The 23,117-nt window shown below is 40.5% G+C and overlaps 1 protein-coding gene across 10 annotated transcripts in view; it reads right to left on the reverse strand.

The window, feature by feature from the left end:
* elmo1 (engulfment and cell motility 1 (ced-12 homolog, C. elegans)) overlaps positions 1 to 23,117 on the reverse strand; it is a 201,678-nt gene that overhangs the window by 26,600 nt on the left and 151,961 nt on the right. For 9 of the 10 annotated variants that reach the window (XM_057827714.1, XM_057827712.1, XM_057827710.1 and 6 more), the window contains one exon: positions 8,773 to 8,909. In XM_057827714.1, coding sequence (XP_057683697.1) covers positions 8,773 to 8,909 — 137 coding nt within the window. Of the gene's footprint in view, positions 1 to 8,004; positions 8,290 to 8,772; positions 8,910 to 23,117 lie in introns of those variants that run through there. The other variant, XM_057827718.1, reaches the window with a different exon arrangement.

Genomic DNA, 23,117 nt, shown 5'->3' on the forward strand with positions numbered 1-23,117 from the left:
ACACATAACGTGTTGACATCACACATTCCTCATTCACTAAGTCATGCCTTCCCGAAGGGGGCCGACCAACGCACCGCTTCATTTATTAGCAGTCGGTCACATGCAGCAATCTAACGCCGGATTTAGGTTGAAAAAGAACAAAAGCTGCATTGCATACAAACAGGAAGGATCGTCTCAGGAGTGATTGGTTCGAGGATTCAAGGTAATTTCATTATTTTTCGTACCATGCATGCATTTTGAAATGTTGTAAAAAAAAAAATAAATGGGAGACATTAGCCGCTACAGCATTGGTGTTGTACTTCGCAATATTTACGTAAAATAAATGCACCTGCACGTTTTTTTTTTTTTTTGCTTTTAACTAAGAATCGTGTCTTTCACGTCCATAGCTATAAAGAATTCAGGGATTTAAGCATTTATTCACAAGAATTTACCAGAAAAAGCTCCTTGTTTACATATGGTGGTTGCTAATTTCCTTACTGACTAGCCTCATAGTTCGCAATATTTACATAAAATAAATGCTACCTGCACATTTTTAAAAAACTTTTAACCAAGAATCGAGATTCTTTTACATCCATATCTATAAAGAATTCAGGGATTTAAGCATTTATTCACAAGAATTTTCAACAGAAAAAGCTCCTTGTTTCCATATGGTGGCTGCCAATTTCCTTACTGACTAGCCTCATAGTTGGCAATATTTACGTAAAATAAATGCTACCTGCACGGTTTTTTTTGTTGTTGTTGCTTTTAACCAAGAATTGAGACGGTTTTACATCCATATCTATAAAGAATTCAGGGATTTAAGCATTTTTTCACAAGAATTTTCAACGGAAAAAGCTGTTTGTGTTTCCACTCGGAGATAGGCCCCCTATGAATCGGCCATGCGCCCCGTGTCCTGTCAATACATTATGAAGTCTATGTCGGACGATTAATTTATCGATTAATCGGATAAATGTCGCTTTTTTCCCAATTAGCTTCACAATTTATCTTCTTTTAGACATGTTGTAAGTACGTAACAATGAGGACAAAATGGATGACTATTTCCTTGAAAAATAATTTTATCACTGCTTCTGACTTAATGATACTGTAGTCTACAACTGTACTGTTTTAAGTAAATAAAACACGTTAAAGTGTTTAATAAAGGTTCTGAGTATAAAACAAAAAGTACACAAATTAGACAAAAGTCCTGTTCCTTCAAATTACAAAAAAAGTGCTGCCGATTGACTTTTTCTTGTGGGCAAAGCGCTGACATAAATTGTGTAAATGTGTCATTTATTTACTTTAAATAAATTAAACAAAATCGAATACAGATGAAGTAGACTGATGAAACAGTTTTCTTTCTCAAACAGTTATTCATAAATACAATCCAAATCCAATTCCAAAGCACACTGTCTTGTATGACAATTTTTAATTTGAATGTGTTGAAATGAGACTAAGCTGTTATAAGAGTGCGTTTACTGTATATTTCTTTATTAAAAAAAAAATGAGACAACTTTACTATCAAATAATAACTGAAGTGCTAATATCCTTCTCCATAACAATACAGACACTTAAGACACTGCATAGACTTCATAATGGTATTGACGGGTCAGATCGGTCATGAATGACGTTGAGCCAGCATGTGTGGTCATTTGTTTTGATGCTCCTGCACACGCGGGTCAGTTTGCTCAGTGCATCTCGGACTGAGAATTAATGCGCATGCATGATACTGGAACGAGCTCAATGGACAAAGGCAGGTGTAATTACAGTTATTAAAGTAGAAAACTATATAAGAGAAAATTACGTATAATTATTTAAAAAAAAAAAAAAAGAAACCTGGTGTAAGAATTTTCACTATTTGCTTGAATGGTCTACAACCCCTAGCAAAAAGTATGGAATTACCAGTCTCGGATGAGCACTCAGATATTTTATTATGTTGAACAAACTCAGATAAAAAGCTTGAAAAAATAATGAATTAGTTCAAAAGTGCAACTCCTTGGCATTCAGAAACACTAAAAGAAATGAATTAAAAATATTGTGGTGGTCAGTAAATCTTTTATAGAGCAGGTGCTTGGAAATAAATATCGAATCACTCCGTTCTTAAGAAAAAAAATACGGAATCACTCCATTTTGAGTAGAAAATACAAACACACCCAGTCCAGTTCCTTTCCTTAATTGGGCCTCAGATTAGATCGGCTCGTTAGTCAGCAGTTAAAAACAGTGCACTTATCACACCTTGGAGGGCCGCTGGACCAAGTGGATTCATTAGAATCATGGCTCCAATAAGAGAGATGTCTCTTGAGACCAAGGAGAGGACTATCAAACTTCTTGAAGAAGGTAACGCTACACGTATGGTTCCCAAAGATGTGGGCTGTTCACAGTCAGCTGTATCAAAAATCTGGACCAAGTACACACAGCATGGTAAGATTGTTAAAGTTAAGGGTACTGGTAGACCATGGAAGACATCAAAACGTCATGACAAATAACTAAAGGCCATGTCTTGAAAACAAGATGTACAACAAGACAAATGAAGAAATGGGAGGAAGCTGGAGTCGAGGTATGTGACAGAACTGTGCAAAACCGCTTAAAGGAAATGGGATTTTCATACAGGAAAGCTTAAAGAAAACAATCATTGACACTTAAACAGAAAAGAACAAGACTGCAATGGGTTAAGGAGAGGCAGTCATGGACTGTGAATGACTGGATGAAGGTTACTTTCAGTGATGAGTCAAGAAACTGCACTGGACAAGGTGATGATGCTGGAACTTTTGTTCGGTGCCGTTCTAGTGAGATTTACAAAGACTGCCTGAAGAAAACATCACAATTCCCCTCAGTCCTTAATGATATGGGGCTGGATGTCAGGCAAAGGCACTGAGATGGCGGCTGTGGTTAAATCTTCAATAAATGTGCAAGTTTAGATTGAACTTTTAGACAGCTTTCGAGCATTCCTTGGAGAAAGACTCATCCAGTCAATGCCATGGCCTGCAAATAGCCCAGATCTTAACCCTATTGAAAACCTGTGGTGGAAATTGAAAAACTATGGTCCACAGCAAGGCTCCGACCTGCAAGGATGATCTGGCAACTGCAATCAAAGTGAGTTGGATGAAGAATACTGTTTGTCACTCATCAAGTCCATGCCTCAGTTACTGCAAGCTGTCATTAAAGCCAGAGGTGATTCCATATTTTTTGCTACGAGTCGTATAAGGGTAACACTTAGTTTCCAACCACCAGATGTCCTTGGAATCCTCACCACACACCTAGGTCAAAGAGGAGAGCGTGCGGGGGTTATGCGGTGGCTTAGACGGCCCCCCCCCCTTTTTTTTGTGTGTGTGTTTTCGGTGTTCAAGTCGGCCAGCACACACATATGCACAAAAAAAAGCCCAGTAAAAGGGGCATTTTGGAGCAAAGATGTAGGTGCTCAAGCACCAATATGGGATATTTACACCAAAAGATATTAACCAGTAACATTTTATCTGACAGTGGCATGATACGACTGTCATAAGACCAAATGAATGAAGTTTTGAAACAACTGGCTGCAAAGCATTATTGCTTCAAGAACCTGGCCATCACTGCTTCCTTTGGGGGTGACATTCAACCTCTGCTGTCAACACTGTTGTTGTCCAACATGCTTCCTAGCATGCATTGCAGCGCTACAGATGTAAAATAACAATCAAAATTCATGTTCTGTGCAATGTATTTCTTCAGTTACTGTTCACTGTTTCATGATTTGCTAGTTATGGTGTTTGGCAACACTTTATTTGACAGTGGAACCATAAAACTGTAATTAGACAATCATAATTATGATATGACACTGTCATGAGCATTAATAAATGCTTATAACAGATGCCATTTAGTGTTATCCCGCATATTATCTCACTTTTTTTCTTTTTATACCTATACCTAAATTACGGTACACATAAAATGTCACACATTGTGAACATGTGACAGAAACCATTGCGCATTTTTGTCTCGTTCTCGTCTCGTTAGACGAAAACTGGCATTCCGCTCGTTTTGTCACAAAACACGTTTTTAGTAGGGTTGGGAATCTCTGGCATAAAGCCGATTCGATATGTAGCTAGATACACAGGTTACGATTCGATTAAAAAAACGATACATTTTTATGGCCGAGCGATTCGATACAATTCGATACAATTTAAGAACATTACGGTTCGATACAGAGTGAAAACGATACGATAGTAATCATTTGTTGTGTGTGTTCGTACAGTATTTTAAACATATAAAAAAAAGACCACATTTCTAATAGCAAAATTAAACAACAAAATTTCATACCAATGTTGTTTTATTTTTTTATGAAAAAAAAATTAAGGCTTACCATATGACCGTCATTTTGTTGGATGGGATTGATAATAAAACTCCAGTGACAACAATAAAGTGCAGTAATTCAATTACTGTATTTCCTGGTGTTTTGAACACAAGAGGTAAGTAATTTAAGTGCAAACTTTCAACGTAAGCATCTTACAAACAAAAAATATTAATTATATGCAGCAGCTCTAAAAAATTTAACCTGCAATGTAATCATAAATAAATAATAAATTATGCTTTACCACTGGTATAATTGGGGGAATAAAAATATGGCATTTTAGACAGACAGGTCAATAATCATTACTTTAACCTTATACACAGCAAAGTCTTTCACTTATGCCTGTGTTTCCACATTGTTTACTCCTCATCACTGTCCATATCTTTTTTGAAGGGAAGATTTTTTCTTGAGGGAGATCAACTAATCCACATGTTCATGTTTAAGTAGACCGTTTCGTGGAAAAAAAAAATCTCCAGAGGGTTGTGCTGCCCTTTCCAACATTGTAGTAGGTTATTTTTCAGGGTTAGAAACTCACGATCTCTGTACCGCTCCATACTTCACACTAGCTCTGTCCCATGCGAACAGATCTGGCTGCCTGCATCACTTCAAAGTCCGACTTTTGTTTTCCTGGGTGCGTTGAATCGCTGCACGTCGCTGGCGTCAGTGCTCAAACTGTCCATTGTTTTAGCGGAGCGTGCGTTACAGTGATTTTGTTAGCTCTCGTGTTGTTATGACACGCCCGTGACGATCGGGTAATGACGGCGACTAGTAGCGGTTCTTCTGAGGCAACCCCGACCGTGAGTTGTGCTTGTCCATATTAGAGCTGAAACGAGTACTCGAGCAACTCGAGTAACTCGAGTTTAAAAACTGATCCGAGTAATTTTATTCACCTCGAGTAATCGTTTATTTTGACAGCTCTAAGCATCACGTTTTGCTAGGACTACTTTTAATGCGGGACAACGCGCTGTCACGTGCGGAGAGGAAGAAGGGAAAAAAAAAAAACTTACCACAGCCGACAGCCGCCACAAACGACGCCGACGTTGCTAAATACTAGCCCGCACAATGCTACATTGGTAACAGGCAGCGTCTGGCGCGTCTCATAGAGATCACATGTATGTTGAACTAGATGCGAAATGACAGACTCGGCCGCGTCTGGGCAGCGTTTGTAAACAGCCGCCATCTTAAAGCAGTACAGCGCTAAGCGCTAACAAAGAGCGCTAATAAAGAGCGCTAAGCGCTAATAAATAAGATTAACGTTACTGTCGCTACTAGCTCACGGAACGTTAGCCCTGCGGAGGGCTAGGTTTCAATTAATTATGACCACTGTCGATGCGTGGCTAACGTGTCTTACATACAGGCTTTAACATAACATAGCATTGTGGAGTGATGAGGGTGTAAAATAAAAACTTAATCATGCTAACTATCAATTTTAGCTTAGTAGTCATTGCTGGATAAAACACCAAGAAGCACTGGTCCCTAATGTGCTCCAATACAGCCTGTATCATACATTTATTTTGAACACTGCAAAAACTCAAAATCCTATCAGGACTTACAGTTTAGACTAACTTAAAACTTAACTAGAACTTAAAAATGGCTTGACGCAAAGAGAAATTCAATTGAAACACGTGGGGAAAAAATCCTAACTTTTAAGTGATTTGTGTTATCAAGCGTAACGGCATTTTTAGGTAATATATATATATATATATTAATAAGATCTAAAAGTTTTTTGAGTGAAAGCAGTGAATTAGTCTTTTTTTTAAATTCTAGTTACACCTGAGATGCAATTGTTGGCTGTTTTCAACAATATACAACGAAAATAAAGACATTGATTGACTGAAAATGGTTCAAGATTAGATGAAATGTCTTGTTTTCTCATGTATATGTATAATTGCTCTTCACCTAAAAATATATTTGTTTTATCCGATTACTCGATTAATCGATAGAATTTTCAGTCGATTACTCGATTACTAAAATATTCGATAGCTGCAGCCCTAGTCCATATTATATCATGCGTGCGGTCTCAATCTAAGTGCGCTGTGTGGTGAATGACACAAGCGCAGCATGTGAAGGAAAAGCTAAATTTTCACATTAAGCAATGCATTGAACTAGGCATTAGAAGCTGATTCTTGTGCTCGCGATGGCCGAGTTCTATCTCTACTATCGGTTTATTGAATATTTAATGGCTAATTACTGTCGAATGGTAACTTTACTATCGATACAGCTGCATCTCTCACCTGTAAAACCGGATATCCGGTCGTATCGGTGTATCGTTCTCAAGCTTAGTTGTTAGCTCAATATCATCTCGTCAAAAAAAGTTTTCGTTGAAAAAATATTATCGTCATCGTCGATGAAAACAACACTGATGTTATTAGGGGTGTGACAAACTATCGAAATGGTGAGTTATCGTGATACTTTGTATCCCAAAAGGTTATCGATATGCATCTGCCAAGAATCCAGATATCGTTTTTAAAAAGGTGTCATTGTTTAAGAATAAGGAACCAACAAGTTGCTACCAGTAACCATGGTGTCCATCTGCTAACTCTATGGCTGCCATTGACGGCACGAGATGCCCAGTCCATTTAGACTGGGAGAGGCGAATTAATGTTCATTCATCCGAAACCAGTGTATTCGCAGCCAGTCTCTCTGATTTTGGGGGAATTTACAAGTCACTTTTTGTTCATTTTAGGGCATTTACGGGTCACTTCCTGTTGAGTTTGCGTCACTGCCTATTCATTCGGGGAGATTTACGGGTCACCCCCTGTTCCCGTAGCCCAAAATCAACAGGAAGCGACCCATAAATACGCCAAAATCAACCGGAAGTGACCCTGAAATTCCTCAATATCAACAGGGAGTGCCTAAAAATCAAAAGCAAATGACCTGACATGCCCCCAAACTCAACTCATTGGTTGCCGTTGAACGCCACAGACGTCCAATCCGTTTGGAGCGGGAGGGATGGCAGCGGCTCAGTGATAAACTCATTCATATTCACAGCAGCTTGTTTTTTCTTTTTATTAGTTGTTTTGTGGAATGATTTCCTTACCAATGAACGTATCGATAATCGTTGGATCGCCATATCGTGAGATCATCGTTATCGTGAGGTTTGTATCGCAAATTGTGAGGTCCCAAGAGGTTCCCACCCCTAGATGTTATACTCTGTAACCATCATATATTGAGATAGTATTCCCAAACCGCAAAGCTTTTTAAGGTTCAACAATTGAAAAGAGTTGTCATTTCAAAATTGTGCTAGTCTAGAATTGTTTATAACTAGGAATATTTGGGAATAACCGCAAATCCTAAATCAAGAGAAGACTCTGCTGAGCATCGGATCAGAAGGAAAGCGCGCATGGAAATAGAAAGTATGGAGTCGGCGCTGAGGGATCACGCTAATCCCTTGTTGACCCCCTCCCTCCCGGCTCTGGATAAAAACATCAGCGGACGGATGAAACGTGGAGCGCCACCACAGAATTCCTGAGGTGACAAGCGCGTCCTTATGTGTGTGTGCCTTAATCCCATTCATAACAAAGTCTACCCCCTCCACGCACACAACAGTGCTAATCCAGCAGATTATATTGCAATTTGGGTCGACGAAATGATCAACCTCCATCTTCCTCCTCCTTCAGGTAACACAAACGCTTCCTCTCCCTGTCAGGCGCGGCTGATTGACCCCCTCCCCCGCTTCCTCCGCCTCATGCGTGCTTTCTACTCACATGTCAGCTCCATGGTGGCGAGCCTGTGCGCGACCGAATCCGGAATCCTCCGCAGCTCGGACGGGCGATGGGGAAGGAAGGAGGGAGGGAGCGCGGGTGGGGTGGGAGGCAGATGGCCGTCTAGCTGATGGCGGCTGACGGCTCGTGCGAATCGCACCGGCGGAGGTGGCTCCTGTATCGTTTTAGTCTCTGATTGTATTCCTTCGGAAGTAGGAAAATTTCCAACGCTGTACCTGCCTCGTTTCCTTTCCCTTCCCCTCTCTCTCTTTCTCTCAGCAAAAGCATCAACCTTATGTTGATCTACGGGCTTAAGAGCCCTGATTGGATGCACGCCACCGCCACACACACCAATTGAGATGAGGCCAGAGGATCACATGATGTATGTGTGTGAAGGGGGGGCGGGGGAGGAAGGGAGTCGCTACATCATACAGGAGATGGAAAGAGGGAGGATGAAGACGCTCGCGCAAACACGGTAACAATACAATACAGCGCGCGGGCCTGAACGGCGTCTAACATCGTCGTTGTAATTGGAGGAGGGTCGCTATAGCAACGGAGCGGCTGCCTGGTCTAGCATCGGCTGTTAAAATGCATGCCTGACAGTCATGGTGTAGACAATGAAATGTATTCAATTCCTCTTTTGTATTGTGAATGAAACAGCTACTCGATAATACAATAGAACAAGGTGGCTACTCCGAGTAGCAAATGGCTGCTTTAAACAAAAATGGTTCACGTTTATTTGTTTAAAAAGCACCGATGCACGACATTCACCTTATTGAAGTCTTCGCTGGTGGCTCTCATCTCCTTCCAAGTCTTGTTGAGCAGCTGGATGCAGATGCAGAAGAACTCCTCGAAGGATCGGTCGTGCGTAAAGAACATCGGATGGAAGTCGTGGCAGTTCTCACCCGCTGCATGACAATGACATGGACACAAATAGTCATATTCACCTGGCGACTCAAAACTGCGTGAATCTACATTGTTTTTGTTAACAATGACGATAACGAAAATATTTCGTGGACGAACAATTTTTTTCATGACGATGACAAGCTAAAAAAGCGGTTTGGGGGACTAGAACATAAGAAGAATGCCAGTTTTTCAACAGCGATGAGAAATGGGACATCGTTTCTTTCATGTTCACAATGCGTAACATTTTCATATACAGTCCCTGACAAAAGTCTTGTCGCTTATCCATTTTGTAGAAACAATAGCTAATAATCTGACTTTTAATTATTCAATTGGTTTCAGAACTGGCTCAGATGAAAGCTGAGACCCTCTAAAATGATGTTGAATGTACAAAAATATATTTGTTTCACTGAAAAAAGATTTATCATTTAATAAAGACATAAAAGGTCAAATTTTCGCCGACAGAAAGTAGTGTATAAATTGAACAAAAAATGTACTTCAAATACAAAAATATGTTACATAAGCGAATTAAGTAGTGGTGCTGTGAGATCCAAATTTAATATTTTGTATGACTTCCATGGGCTTCGGCAAGGATTCATACAATTTATTGATGAAGTCATCAGGAACATCAAAATCCATCTAATGACTTCTAATGCTCTTTAATGACCTGCATAAACCCTGTATACAGTGGGGCAAATAAGTATTTAGTGAACCACCAATTGTGCAAGTTCTCCTACTTGAAAAGATTAGACAGGCCTGTAATTGTCAACATGGGTAAACCTTAACCACGAGAGACATAATGTGGGGGGAAAAAAGCAGAAAATCACATTGTTTGATTTTTGAATAATTTCAAAATTAAGAGTGGAAAATAAATATTTGGTCACCTACAAACAAGCAAGATTTCTGGCTGTCAAAGAGGTCTAACTTCTAACGAGGTCTAACAAGGCTCCACTCATTACCTGTATTAATGGCACCTGTTTTAACTCATTATCCTTATAAAAGACACCTGTCCACAACCTCAGCCAGTCACACTCCAAACTCCACTATGGCCAAGACCAAAGAGCTGTCGAAGGACACCAGAGACAAAATTGTAGACCTGCACCAGGCTGGGAAGACTGAATCTGCAATAGGTAAAACACTTGGTGTAAAGAAATCAACTGTGGGAGCAATTATTAGAAAATGGAAGACATACAAGACCCCTGATAATCTCCCTCGATCTGGAGCTCCATGCAACATCTCACCCCGTGGCGTCAAAATGATAAGAACGGTGAGCAAAAATCCGAGAACCACACGGGGGGACCTAGTGGATGACCTACAGAGAGCTGGGATCACAGTAACAAAGGCTACTATCAGTAACACAATGCGCCGCCAGGGACTCAAATCCTGCACATGTCTCCCTGCTGAAGAAAGTCCACGTCCAGTCCACGTCTGTGGTTCGCTAAAGAGCATTTGGATGATCCAGAAGAGGACTGGGAGAATGCGTTATGGTCATATGAAACCAAAATAGAACATTTTGGTAGAAACATAGGTTCTCGTGTTTGGAGGAGAAAGAATATTGAATAGCATCCAAAGAACACTATACCCACTGTGAAGCGTGGGGGTGGAAACATCATGCTTTGGGGCTGTTTTTCTGCAAAGGGACCAGGACGACTGATCTGTGTAAAGGAAAGAATGAATGGGGCCATGTATTGGGAGATTTTAAGTGAAAATCTTCTTCCCTCAGCAAGGGCATTGAAGATGAGACGTGGCTGGTTCTTTCAGCATGACAATGATCCCTAACACACAGCCAGGGCAACAAAGGAGTGGCTTCGTAAGAAGCATTTCCAGGTCCTGGAGTGGCCTAGCTAGTTTCCAGATCTCAGCCCCATAGAAAATCTGTGGAGGGAGTTGAAAGTCCGTGTTGCCCAATGATAGCCCCAAAACATCACTGCTCTAGAGGAGATCTGCATGGTGGAATGGGCCAAAATACCAGCAACAGCGTGTGAAAAGCTTGTGAAGAGTTACAGAAAACGTTTGGCCTCCGTTATTGCCAACAAAGGGTACATAACAAAGTATTGAGATGAACTTTTGGTATTGACCAAATACTTATTTTCCAGCATGATTTGCAAACAAATTCTTTAAAAATCAATGTGATTTTCTGTTTTGTTTTTTTTTTCTCCACGTTCTCTCTCATGGTTGAGGTTTACCCATGTTGACAATTACAGGCCTCTCTAATATTTTCAAGTGGGAGAACTTGCACAATTAGTGGTTGACTAAATACTTATTTGCCCCACTGTGTATATAAAAGAAATTAATTCTAATCATTTGAAAAGGTTTACAGTGATCCCTCTCTAATCCCTGTTAATGGGGATCATAACCACGTCAAGTGAAAAACCGCAGCGGTCACACCTCTCTATTTTTTACATACATTTCTTTTGTCTATACTGTATATGATATCAATAAGTGGACATAAAACCCTATAAATGCATGTTATCATTAGAACATCAAATATTTTGAAACATGTAAATACTAATATAAATAAAATGTTAACCCTTCCAGTTCAAATGATATGGACGTTTACCAGAGGCGTGCGAAAAAATTCTCAGATTATTCGCGATTCGGCCGTGGAAGATTCGAGAACGATTCACAAACATCCAAATTCCGATTATTGAATTATAGCTGGGAAAGGGGAAATAAAACACAGTCAGCGCGGTCTTCAGGACACAATGAGGAACGGACCGAGAGTAAATATCATGTTCAACTCATGGCGCTAGATAAAAAAAAAAAAAAAAAAAAAAAAAAAAACATTACCTGACTGCGGCCGTCAGCCGCTACAAACAGCGCCCAGTTGCTAGTTGCTACAAACATACGGCTATGGTAGATATCACATATACAGTGCCTTGCAAAAGTATTCGGCCCCCTTGAACCTTGCAACCTTTCGCCACATTTCAGGCTTCAAACATAAAGATATAAAATTTTAATTTTTTGTCAAGAATCAACAACAAGTGGGACACAATCGTGAAGTGGAACAAAATTTATTGGATAATTTAAACTTTTTTAACAAATAAAAAACTGAAAAGTGGGGCGTGCAATATTATTCGGCCCCCCTTGCGTTAATACTTTGTAGCGCCACCTTTTGCTCCAGTTACAGCTGCAAGTCGCTTGGGGTATGTTTCTATCAGTTTTGCACATCGAGAGACTGACATTCTTGCCCATTCTTCCTTGCAAAACAGCTCGAGCTCAGTGAGGTTGGATGGAGAGTGTTTGTGAACAGCAGTCTTCAGCTCTTTTCACAGATTCTCGATTGGATTCAGGTCTGGACTTTGAATTGGCCATTCTAACACCTGGATAAGTTTATTTTTTAACCATTCCATTGTATATTTGGCTTTATGTTCTGGATCATTGTCCTGTTGGAAGATAAATCTCCGTCCCAGTCTCAGGTCTTGTGCAGATACCAACAGGTTTTCTTCCAGAATGTTCCTGTATTTGGCTGCATCCATCTTCCCGTCAATTTTAACCATCTTCCCTGTCCCTGCTGAAGAAAAGCAGGCCCAAACTATGATGCTGCCACCACCATGTTTGACAGTGGGGATGGTGTGTTCAGGGTGACGAGCTGTGTTGCTTTTATGCCAAACATATCGTTTTGCATTGTGGCCAAAAAGTTCAATTTTGGTTTCATCTGACCAGAGCACCTTCTTCCACATGTTTGGTGTGTCTCCCAGGTGGCTTGTGGCAAACTTTAAACGAGACTTTTTATGGATATCTTTGAGAAATGGCTTTCTTCTTGCCACTCTTCCATAAAGGCCAGATTTGTGCAGTGTACGACTGATTGTTGTCCTATGGACAGACTCTCCCACCTCAGCTGTAGATCTCTGCAGTTCATCCAGAGTGATCATGGGCCTCTTGGCTGCATCTCTGATCAGTTTTCTCCTTGTTTGAGAAGAAAGTTTGGAAGGACGGCCGGGTCTTGGTAGATTTGCAGTGGTCTGATGCTCCTTCCATTTCAATATGATGGCTTGCACAGTGCTCCTTGAGATGTTTAAAGCTTGGGAAATCTTTTTGTATCCAAATCCGGCTTTAAACTTCTCCACAACAGTATCTCGGACCTGCCTGGTGTGTTCCTTGGTTTTCATAATGCTCTCTGTACTTTAAACAGAACACTGAGACTATCACAGAGCAGGTGCATTTATACGGAGACTTGATTACAAACAGGTGGATTCTATTTATCATCATCGGTCATTTAGGACAACATTGGATCATTCAGAGATCCTCACTGAACTTCTGGAGTGAGTTTGCTGCACTGAAAGTAAAGGGGCCGAATAATATTGCACGCCCCACTTTTCAGTTTTTTATTTGTTAAAAAAGTTTAAATTATCCAATAAATGTTGTTCCACTTCACGATTGTGTCCCACTTGTTGTTGATTCTTGACAAAAAAATTAAATTTCATATCTTTATGTTTGAACCCTGAAATGTGGCGAAAGGTTGCAAGATTCAAGGGGGCCGAATACTTTTGCAAGGCACTGTACTAAGAACTATATGCGAAATGACAGACTTTCCCGCGCTAGTAAACAGGCGCCATCTTAAAGCAGTAGACTTCTCTAGAAGGCTCTGTTGTAGCGAACCTAATTAATTTTTATCTAAAAAAAAAAAATAATAAAATCTGCAAAATCTTGACTTGAATCTATTTTTAAGTAATGAAACAGTTTTAAACCTTTCACGTCGAAAGTAGAAGGGAAATTATGGAATAACGGGAGCAATTTTAACAACTTTAACTGTTGATTCACATCATTCAATTAATTGAATGTAGTTTAAAGCTGCCGATGCAGAAAGGGGACTTGAGTATTTTATTTACTGTTTTTAACGGTTAACTTGATACTTAAAAAAAAAAGGGAGGGGTTTGTGGTGCATCAATAATCGATTTATAATCGAAACGGAGCCTCTGAATCGTAATCGAATCGTTAGGTGGCCAAAGATTCCCACCTCTAACGTTTACTCATGACAAACTAGTTAACTCACAGCGGAAGGTCTTATGCATAAACAGCAAAAACCATGTTTAAAAAAAAGAAAAGATGCAGTGCTCGAATCAGCAGACATCAAGTGTTCCTCATGGGACGTGCGTGTCTTGGCTTAGGTCAGCGGACCCCCGCTGTCATCTGAGTGGCGCTCTATTTTTGTGCCTTAGTGCGTGTGCTCCAGGGCCCGTAAATGTGTGACGTAAGCTCGTTAACAGGCTGGACGCCATGCAAATGAAGCCTGAAGGGCTAAGGGGGTGGGGGACTTTAGCGGGCACAGCGCCACCCCTGACATCTGCCAAAGTCCACTGTATGTGTGTAAAGAGAGTCACCTTGTAGCGAAGCCACATGATGAATGCACAGTGAAAGATGTCATCCTTGCTTTAATTGCCAGCCTTATGCCCCACTGTGACAAGGAGAAAATGTGTGTGTGTGTCCAGCAGGCAACGTCAGCACTATTTTACAGTCCAGTCTTGTGTGTGCGTGCGTGGTAACCAGGCTACAGCAAACACCGCAGAGACATCACTGAGCAAAGTGTCATTTGGTGGAGATTCTCAGCTTAGTGGCTCCAGGACAAATACAGTGAAGTACCCAATTACTCTTACAATGAGGTAACTGAGTTACTAACGTTCTTTTTTAAAGCAAGATTAACAACACTGCCTATAAGTACCCTAAAATTACAAGGAAATGACCCGAAATTAATGCTTTGGCTTCTAATGACAACCTCTAATTCAGTTAAACCGTAAGGACTATCTGTGAATGCTTGTATTTCACTACCTTTGAAGGCATGCAACGTCCAATCCATTTTGGCTGGAACCACTCAAAAGTGATTTAAAGTGCGTACGACAAAAAATAAAATGTCTTAAATAGCATTGATTGAAGTGAATTAGAATCATATTTTGGACTATTCGAAGACATACAACAATTTAGCAAAGCGCAGATGACGAGAAATTAGTCTTTTAATCTGCTGGTTAGCCACGCCTACCATTATAGGGCTTTAGCGTCCCCAACAGGTGGATGACGTCAGCGGTAGACTGGGCTCATCGGTTTTACTATTCAGCCCATTGAGGGGGAGTTATTCACAACGAGGAAAACGCGACGAAGAAAGCCGCAAAATGTCATTGTTTCAGTCTCTCTACTCCAATATTTTTACAGGATATTTTATCCAAGTATTTTTCCCCAATAGCTAAATAAAATGCAAAGTCATGACAAATAACAGTCTTGTGCTAAATGGAATATGAAATAATAAAAATGCATTTAGTCAGGACGACATAGCAAAATTACTCCATAATTGTCAAAACTGTCAACTTCACCTACTGTCGCACCTCCCGAACGATATTTTATGCCACCTAAATCGGGCTTATGTCATTTCCCTTCCTCGGCTTCGGAGAATGTAAACAAACCAAGAGGGGTGACAGCTAGCCGACATGCTAACCCGAACGGAGTGATGTTTCAAAGTCTCCGAAGCGGAAAATCACACATAACTAGCCCGGAAGGTTTCACATGAGGACTGGGCTGTCAATTGTCTTCGCCGATCGGCACCCACCCGACGGCGAGCAATTTACAGCTCGTTCCTTTGCTCTACGGACAGGAGAGCTCGCCGGGGAATCAGCTGGACAATGACCGCGAATATGGTAAAATAATGCTTTACTATACGGCGAAGACGTAAAAAGCAAGAGTCATACGAGAGCGGCTGCAGCTGTTGTGCAGCTAACATGTGCAGCTAATGTGTACAGTATGGGTAGAGCTTTTTATATGCCCATCCATGATCAAACGTAAGTAGTCTTCTATTTAAAGAAAGTGTGTAGTGTTTACTTTGTAATCGCTGTATTCGCGGCTATTTTTAACACAAAGTTGCAATTTCTGATCGTCGGAAAATTTGACAGAACATCGGGCACATGAAGAGGGCAATAAGCCGGGTATAGTGCTCTCCCGGCGGGGGGGATGTGCGACAAGCTGCCGGTTGTCGGCCGAGGGGACAAGGAGCATGTCAGCCACAAAATGCAAGCCACCTACATATTAAAATGATCCTAGTATTTGACATAATACAAAACACGATGTTTACTCATTTCCTCGTAAGTCCCATGGTCCCACAGTAGTAGGGCTTGCTTTAGCTAATATCCACCGGTGAATGGGAACCTTTTGAAACCCCAAAAAGGCAGACACGCCTCTTCCTCGTACAGCAAGATTTTTCTGCAGTCGTTTGGCTTGCGTGATGCGAAAAAAAAACGTATTAATCCGCAAAATCAGCTGAATCCTTAGTCCTCCTCATACAACAGTACGGCTGTATAGTGAAGAGGACTCCTTCTCCCATACACGTCACAGCGCCCTCTTCCTCAATGCAAGACCGAAGCTGGAAGTCTGTCATTTTCGTAGCGCGGGATTAAAAACACTTAATAACTATATCGATCGCTTCTTCACACAACAAAGTGGTCCATTTCATTCAGGAGCATAAAATACCGCATGTATTATGAAATAAACATGGTTTTTCGTGTCACAGGAACTTTAACTTCCTTATGTCTGCAAGCAACTTCTGTTTTAAAATATCTCCATCCAAAACAAAAGTGGAGCTGGAGTAACATTACTCATCAAAATCCCTTAAAAATGACAATTTGGAAATACTGCATCCATCTGCCATCATCACGACAGGGGAGGACAACATGTTCATGAAGACAGATGTGGAACCAAGCTCGTGCCACCACAAAGACCGGTTGTTTTTGTAGCCATGTTGCCGCTAGGTTCTTCCTATTCCTGTATTTTCATGTGTCCGGTGCTCAAAAAATAAAAAATAATCTTGCGCATGAAATGACTTGTTGCCTTTGATATTGTTAAAACTAAAGATGTCCCGATCCGATATTTGGATCGGATCGGACGCCGATATGGGCAAAAAAATGCGCATCGGTATCGGATCGGAACACGGAAAAATTCCGATCCAGACTTCTGATCCAGTTTTTTAAAAAACTCTGCTCCGGGTTTTCCAGCGCACCGGTTTACATAATCCATTCCAGTTTTTGCTTCGGTTTCCCTAAAATCCGGTCCGCATTTTATGGCACACCTTCAACACACTACATTTACATCACAGTCTCCCAATTTACCGAGAGACTTTATCGGTAAAAATGTCAGCTGTGTGGGATCATTTCACCTTAAAGGACGACAAAGACGAAGAGGCAGAGAGCAACATATGCCACAATAAAGTCAAGGGTAGTGGTAAAGCTGTAAGAAGTTTTAATGCAACCAACCTATTCAAGCATTTAGCGAAATACCACCACAAACAATATGAGGAGTATGTTAAGAAAACCGAAGACAAAAAGAAAGGTCCTACGCAACTAACACTGGCAGAAACTTTTGCTATGCATGACAAACTGGCACTCGACAGTCCCAAAGCCCAGGGAATAACAAGACTCATTGCCGAAGAATTCATTCTGGATGACGAGCCATTATCTCACGTGAGTTAAGACACACCATCCAACACGCGATTCGGCCACTGAAGATTCGAGAACGATTCACAAACATCCAAATTCCGATTATTGAAATATGTCAAGTAAAGCGGAACTAATACACAGCGGGGTCTTTGGGATGCAATGAGAAACTGACCGCATTGCGTCCCGAAAGTAAACATGTCTTAGAACCGGGTAATGCCATTGCTCAACTGACGGCTTTAGCTCAACTCATGCCGCTGGATAAAAAAACACAAGAATACCTGACTGCTGCTGACAGCCGCAACAAACTACGTCAACGTCGTTTTACTGGAGATAATCGATATCATAGGTATATAGAACCAGATGCTACATGACAGATTCGACTGCGTTAGCAACATTGAAGTATTGAAAACCAGATGCGTTAGTAAACAGCCGCCATCTTAAAGCAGAAAACTTCCCTAGTAGGCTGTTGTGAACCTTCCAAGCGAACCTAATTAACTTTTTATATAAAATACTCCTAAATCGGCAAAATCTTGACTTGAATCTATCTTCAAAACAGTTTTAAAACTTTCACATGTCGTAAGTAGACAGAAGGGAAATTATGGAATAAAGGGAGCAATTTTAACAACTTTAACAGTTGATTCGCAAAATTAAATGAATTGAATGTAGTTTAAAGCTGCTGATACAGAACGGGGACTTGAGTATTTTATTTACTGTTTTAAAATGTTAAATTGATACTGAAATAGTCATTTATTTAAACCTGAGAGGCTTTTTATACAATTTTTGTAACTAATGCACGCAACATTAAAAGCATCAAATAGCTTGGGAAGTTTGTGGGATTTTCCACTGACAGTTTACAATATTATTTGCACGTTTTATTGACTGACTATGCCATTTCTGTTTGTTATTTATAATGTTTTGTGTTTGTCACTGAATAAACAGGTCAGTTTCTTGTTACCAACCGTTGTGTGTTATTCAAACTCACCTAATTCAGCTGGCTAGTTGTTATCAAGGGTACTAAAACCTTTTTCAACATGAGTCTGACAACTAAGTCAGGAGGCTTTAACACATGCTCAGATAGGTCGGTATCGGCCAGTATCGGTATCGGATCGGAAGTGCAAAACAATATCAGTATCGGATCGGAAGTGCAACAACCTGGATCGGGACATCCCTAGTTAAAACGATGATGATTGTGATTGTAATTATGATGATCTTTAATATTATTTACTACAACTACTGTATCTGCTGCTAGCCTGTTGCTAATCAGTGTGTGTAGCATGCCACAATTACTTTAACGCATAAATGCAAGTATTACAAGTTTTTTTGTTAGTTTGTTTACAGGTGGAAAACGCTGTTAAGCAAGGGAAGACAAGTTGATGTGCCTCACAGTAACACTTACTGTATGTTGATGGATATACTAGAATATCGAGACTACGTGCGTTCCACCCGGGGCGGCAGAGGGGCTGGGACAGACGAGATCTAACTACAAGCTTTTTAACTGCAGAAACTTTAAGATAAACTATTGGAGCTGGAATTACCGAAGACAGCAGGAGAAAGCCCGTCTGTAGGACGCCGAGGGTCTGCGTAATGTCGGGTCAAAGTTTGGTGAGGCTCTGCTGACTGATATCACATTCTACTGTGCTATTTTTTCCTAATAATTCTATAAATTGTGATTTATTGACCTGTTTTGCACAAGCACTGATTGTTTTAAATAAAACAAATGGAATCATGTTGTCCAAATGTTTTATTGTCATCAATATCTGCAATTTAAAAAAAAAGAATGATGTACAGTAGTATTTTTGTTTATATGTACATACCTTGTAGTATTTCCATGTAAGAACAATATCCGTGTCAGCCCTTCTGCATTCGGCAAATGTAATTTGTAATTCCACCTCATTCTGGTCACTCAAGTGGCCGGCGTATCAATCTATACCTCACTTCAACACAGGCTGACAGGTTGTTATAATTTTGTCCCCGAATAATCAACGAAGTGATAAGAACAATCATACAATCTCATCTACGTCTCGTCTATGTCGTGCTGAATCCATTTTTGGAGATGCCGTGGCTTCCTCTGGCTTGATTTTGCTGTTTTAACTTTGTCAACACACTACTAACTTCAACCGCAACTCATGAGTTTTTTTTCTAAACCGGAAGTTCTAAGCAGAAATTTTCCAAGATGGCGCCGCCTATATTTTGCTCAGTAAACTTGTCTATAGGGTACTCATTGGCTGCCGTTGACAGCGCTAAATGTCCAGTCCATTTCGACTGGGAGAATATGGCAGCAAATGATTGGTATATCTGGTAATTCATCACCATTTGTGTGTAAATTGACAAATAATCCCACCCAAAAGGGTTATCAACTGTGCATAGCATAGGTGCCTCCAGATGGCAGCACAGCACTCAACACCATGCTCCTCCCAGTTTCATGTAAATCTTCTCATTAAAAAACACGATCTAAAGCAATGGTCCTCAACCACCGATACAGGTCCATTGCGCATATGCTACCTGGCCGCACAGAAATAATAAATAATTTATTAACGACCGCATTATGGCCTGTGCCTCTTGACACACCAATCTGCCCGCCTACTCTATTGACTAGTCTGAGATATGTGGACGTCGCCTTTTAATGGTGGCCGCCATTACTGGGGTGTTTACACACCTCAGTAGCAGCCCAGCGTCAGTCAATAGCCCCTTTCAGATTAATATCCCAGTAAATTCCTGTGTAATGTGACACGAGATTTTATCGTGTCATGGCTTTCAGACATGCAAAATATCCGGGAATAACGCGTGTTGGACACATTCACAGACTTTTCCCATGTTGCCGCTGGGGCGATTTTATAACCCGGATATTACGTCATTATTGGTTGGCATCGGCAACAAAATAAACCACACATTTCCAAATATGGACAATGGACTCTCCTCATCAGCTTTACAATCCATTAGCAATTTAATTTTGTTATGTTTTCAGTTTAATTTTGCTATTTCCAATTTGCCATGTTGATAACTATGATGTTTACCACTTTTCGTCTTATTGTGAAGAAAGAGGAAATGACGATCGGCTTGCCATGATATTTTAATCATCCACCTTTGTGCTGTGACTCGGGGTTTAATGCCTGCCTTCACACATACCACTTCCCGGGAAAGTCCCGAACATTATACTAAGACGCGACTCGGTAAATGTCTGCTTCATCTTTGTGTCAGTTGACTTCAGGAAATTTCTTTCACACATAAGGGCTAACCGTCTAAATCCTGGGATTTAAACAGTTGTTGGAATTGTTGTGCATAAAGTTAACATTTATGCTTTCCTTATTAGAGTTAGTCACCAGATAGGATAACTTCTGTCTAGTTAGCCTTTCCTTTGTCCTGGGCCATGTAGCCCCCATGTAGTCCATATATTCTATTCTATGTTGCTTTCCTGAACCTTCCCATCCTATTGTTTGCCCCCTTAATAAATAAGATTGCTATCACAGCAGCTGAGGGGAGCAACTACCAACCTCCACAAAAGCTACATCGACATCTTGCGTGTTCTTTTTAGCCAAGCTAGGCGTACATAAACCTAGCATCAAATCTAACATTTTCCTGGTCCTTTCGAGCCGGGACGCAACATATCTGGACGACACCAGCCAGCAAAATTTATCACCATCAATTTTCAATTTTTTACTGAGGTGATTTTTCTGGTTTGTTGGCATCCAAGGATTGACACGTTTCCGAACTACAGCAGAAGAACAAGCGGGAGGTAGGTTTAGCTTTTGCTGTATGAATGTGTGTGTAAAATAGGTTAAATTCCTTCAAGCGGTAACTCGTAAAGGTGTGCCGAAGTAGGTTTTGCAACTGTTTCCTTCAAGCGGCGACTCGCAAAAATTAGTACAGTTCGTGGAATCGTTGATAGCGATAACTCTCAGAAACTAGGTTTTGTATTCCTTGAGAAGCTAGGTATACATAAACCTAGCTTCAAATCTAACAATAGTGTTCAGGTGTGTGTGAAAGGAGCTAATGTAAACAGTATTGGAAGCTCCCTGCAGCTGCATGTGTGCTGTTGGCGACACACCTCAGCAATGGCGGACGTGGTACTTCCGGTTGTATTACTCGGATTAGTCAGTAGATCTAATCATAAAATTGGATAGGATGTTGTCATAGAAATCAATTGGAGCGAGCATCTATTATTATTTTTTTTTATATATATCTATGTGCGCTATGACATCGGCGCATCAGATTTGTTCCCGGAAATAATAAGCCCACATGCTAGCGAAGATGACTGAAAAACAGATGTCTTTGGACAGCTTTTAACAGGTAAAACGCCACCTGGCATGTCAGAATAGGAGCCTACGCCAAGTCCACTCTGCATAATATGTGGCCAAAAGTTCGCAAACGAGGCAATGAAGCCTTCAAAGCTGCTTCGGCATGAGGTGTAAAAGTACCCTGGAATAATTGATAAGCTTTATAATTTTTGAAACAAAAAAACGCGAACACAAAGGACAGAAACAATTACCGAGTGCTACCACATCAACAAAAAGAAATGCACTGAGAGCATCCTACCTCGTGGCGAACCGTAATGCTAAAGCCAAGAAGGCTTTCACGATTGGAGAAGAACGTACTATGCTTGCGACCAAAAGACATTTGCTGTCAAGTTTTAGGAGAGACCACTGTTAAAAAAAAAGTTGATTCAGCCTCTGGTGAATTACATTTTCCCTGCACCCGTCGTTTATTTCTACTGTATTTTTCTGCCACACATTGCCAGTTCATTAAAAACAGAACCACATAATACTGGTCCATGCTGCAAAAAAGGTTGGGGACTACTGCTCTAAATGACAAATACTGTACGTGCGTTAGCATTGAACACAATAAAAATGAAACCACGAGTACATATTCCCATAGACTTGCCCTTTTCTAAATATATCAACTTGGAAATCAAAGCAAAAGCGCATGAACAGTCATGTTGCCGAGTAGCGTTTAAGCACTGTGGGAACATCTGCCCTAATCGTCTCTAACGAGCTTAGCGGCTAATTGCGTCGTCGTGGTCCTGGCAGGCGAGCGACCTCCTTAACCAATCAGGGCTCTTCACATTTTCTTGCTTGGGGACTTTTCTTCTCTGTGAAGTTATATAAAAATGATGCCAATCGATTATGCTACGTTTATGCTGTCAAAAGTTTTGTCCGTGCTGCTCTGGTTTTTAAAATATTTACATTTCTTTTATGGCTCAATCTAAGGGTCAACCATAGGGGTGTAACGTTACACAAAAATCTCGGTTCGGTACGTACCTCGGTTTTGAGGTCACGGTTCAGTTCATTTTCGGTACAGTAAGAAAACAAAATGCATAATATAAATGTGCTAGTTGTTTATTACACACCTTTGTGCTTTCAACAATAGGAACATTAGACTATACAAAACTAGAATCCTGCTCAAAAAGTAGGGGGTATTTAAAGATAATCCATCAATTTGCCTTTCAGACCCCGCGTATTGGTCAGCTTTCTTTCTGAGAGAAAGAAGAAAAAAAGTCCTGTGCTCAAGAGAAAAGCAATCCCGATGACAAAGATTTTAACATGTATTTTACAAATGAAATGCCTCAATTAATCATTTTTTTCCTTTCTTATGAACGGTTTTCGAAAGCTTTATTGGTGGATTTTCTGAAGTTAAGGCGCCACACAGAAATTAATAAATTTATTTGTGTAAGCAGGATCTGTGTATTATTCTTATTTTATTACAGGTGTTTTAGCTCATTTAAAATTATTTTATTCAAATGGGCTATTGTTTGATTTGTATTTATATTTTACAAATGTGATGTAGTATTCATTTATATTGTAT

This window comes from Corythoichthys intestinalis, chromosome 22 (assembly GCF_030265065.1).
Source record: "Corythoichthys intestinalis isolate RoL2023-P3 chromosome 22, ASM3026506v1, whole genome shotgun sequence".
NCBI classification, from domain to species: domain Eukaryota; kingdom Metazoa; phylum Chordata; class Actinopteri; order Syngnathiformes; family Syngnathidae; genus Corythoichthys; species Corythoichthys intestinalis.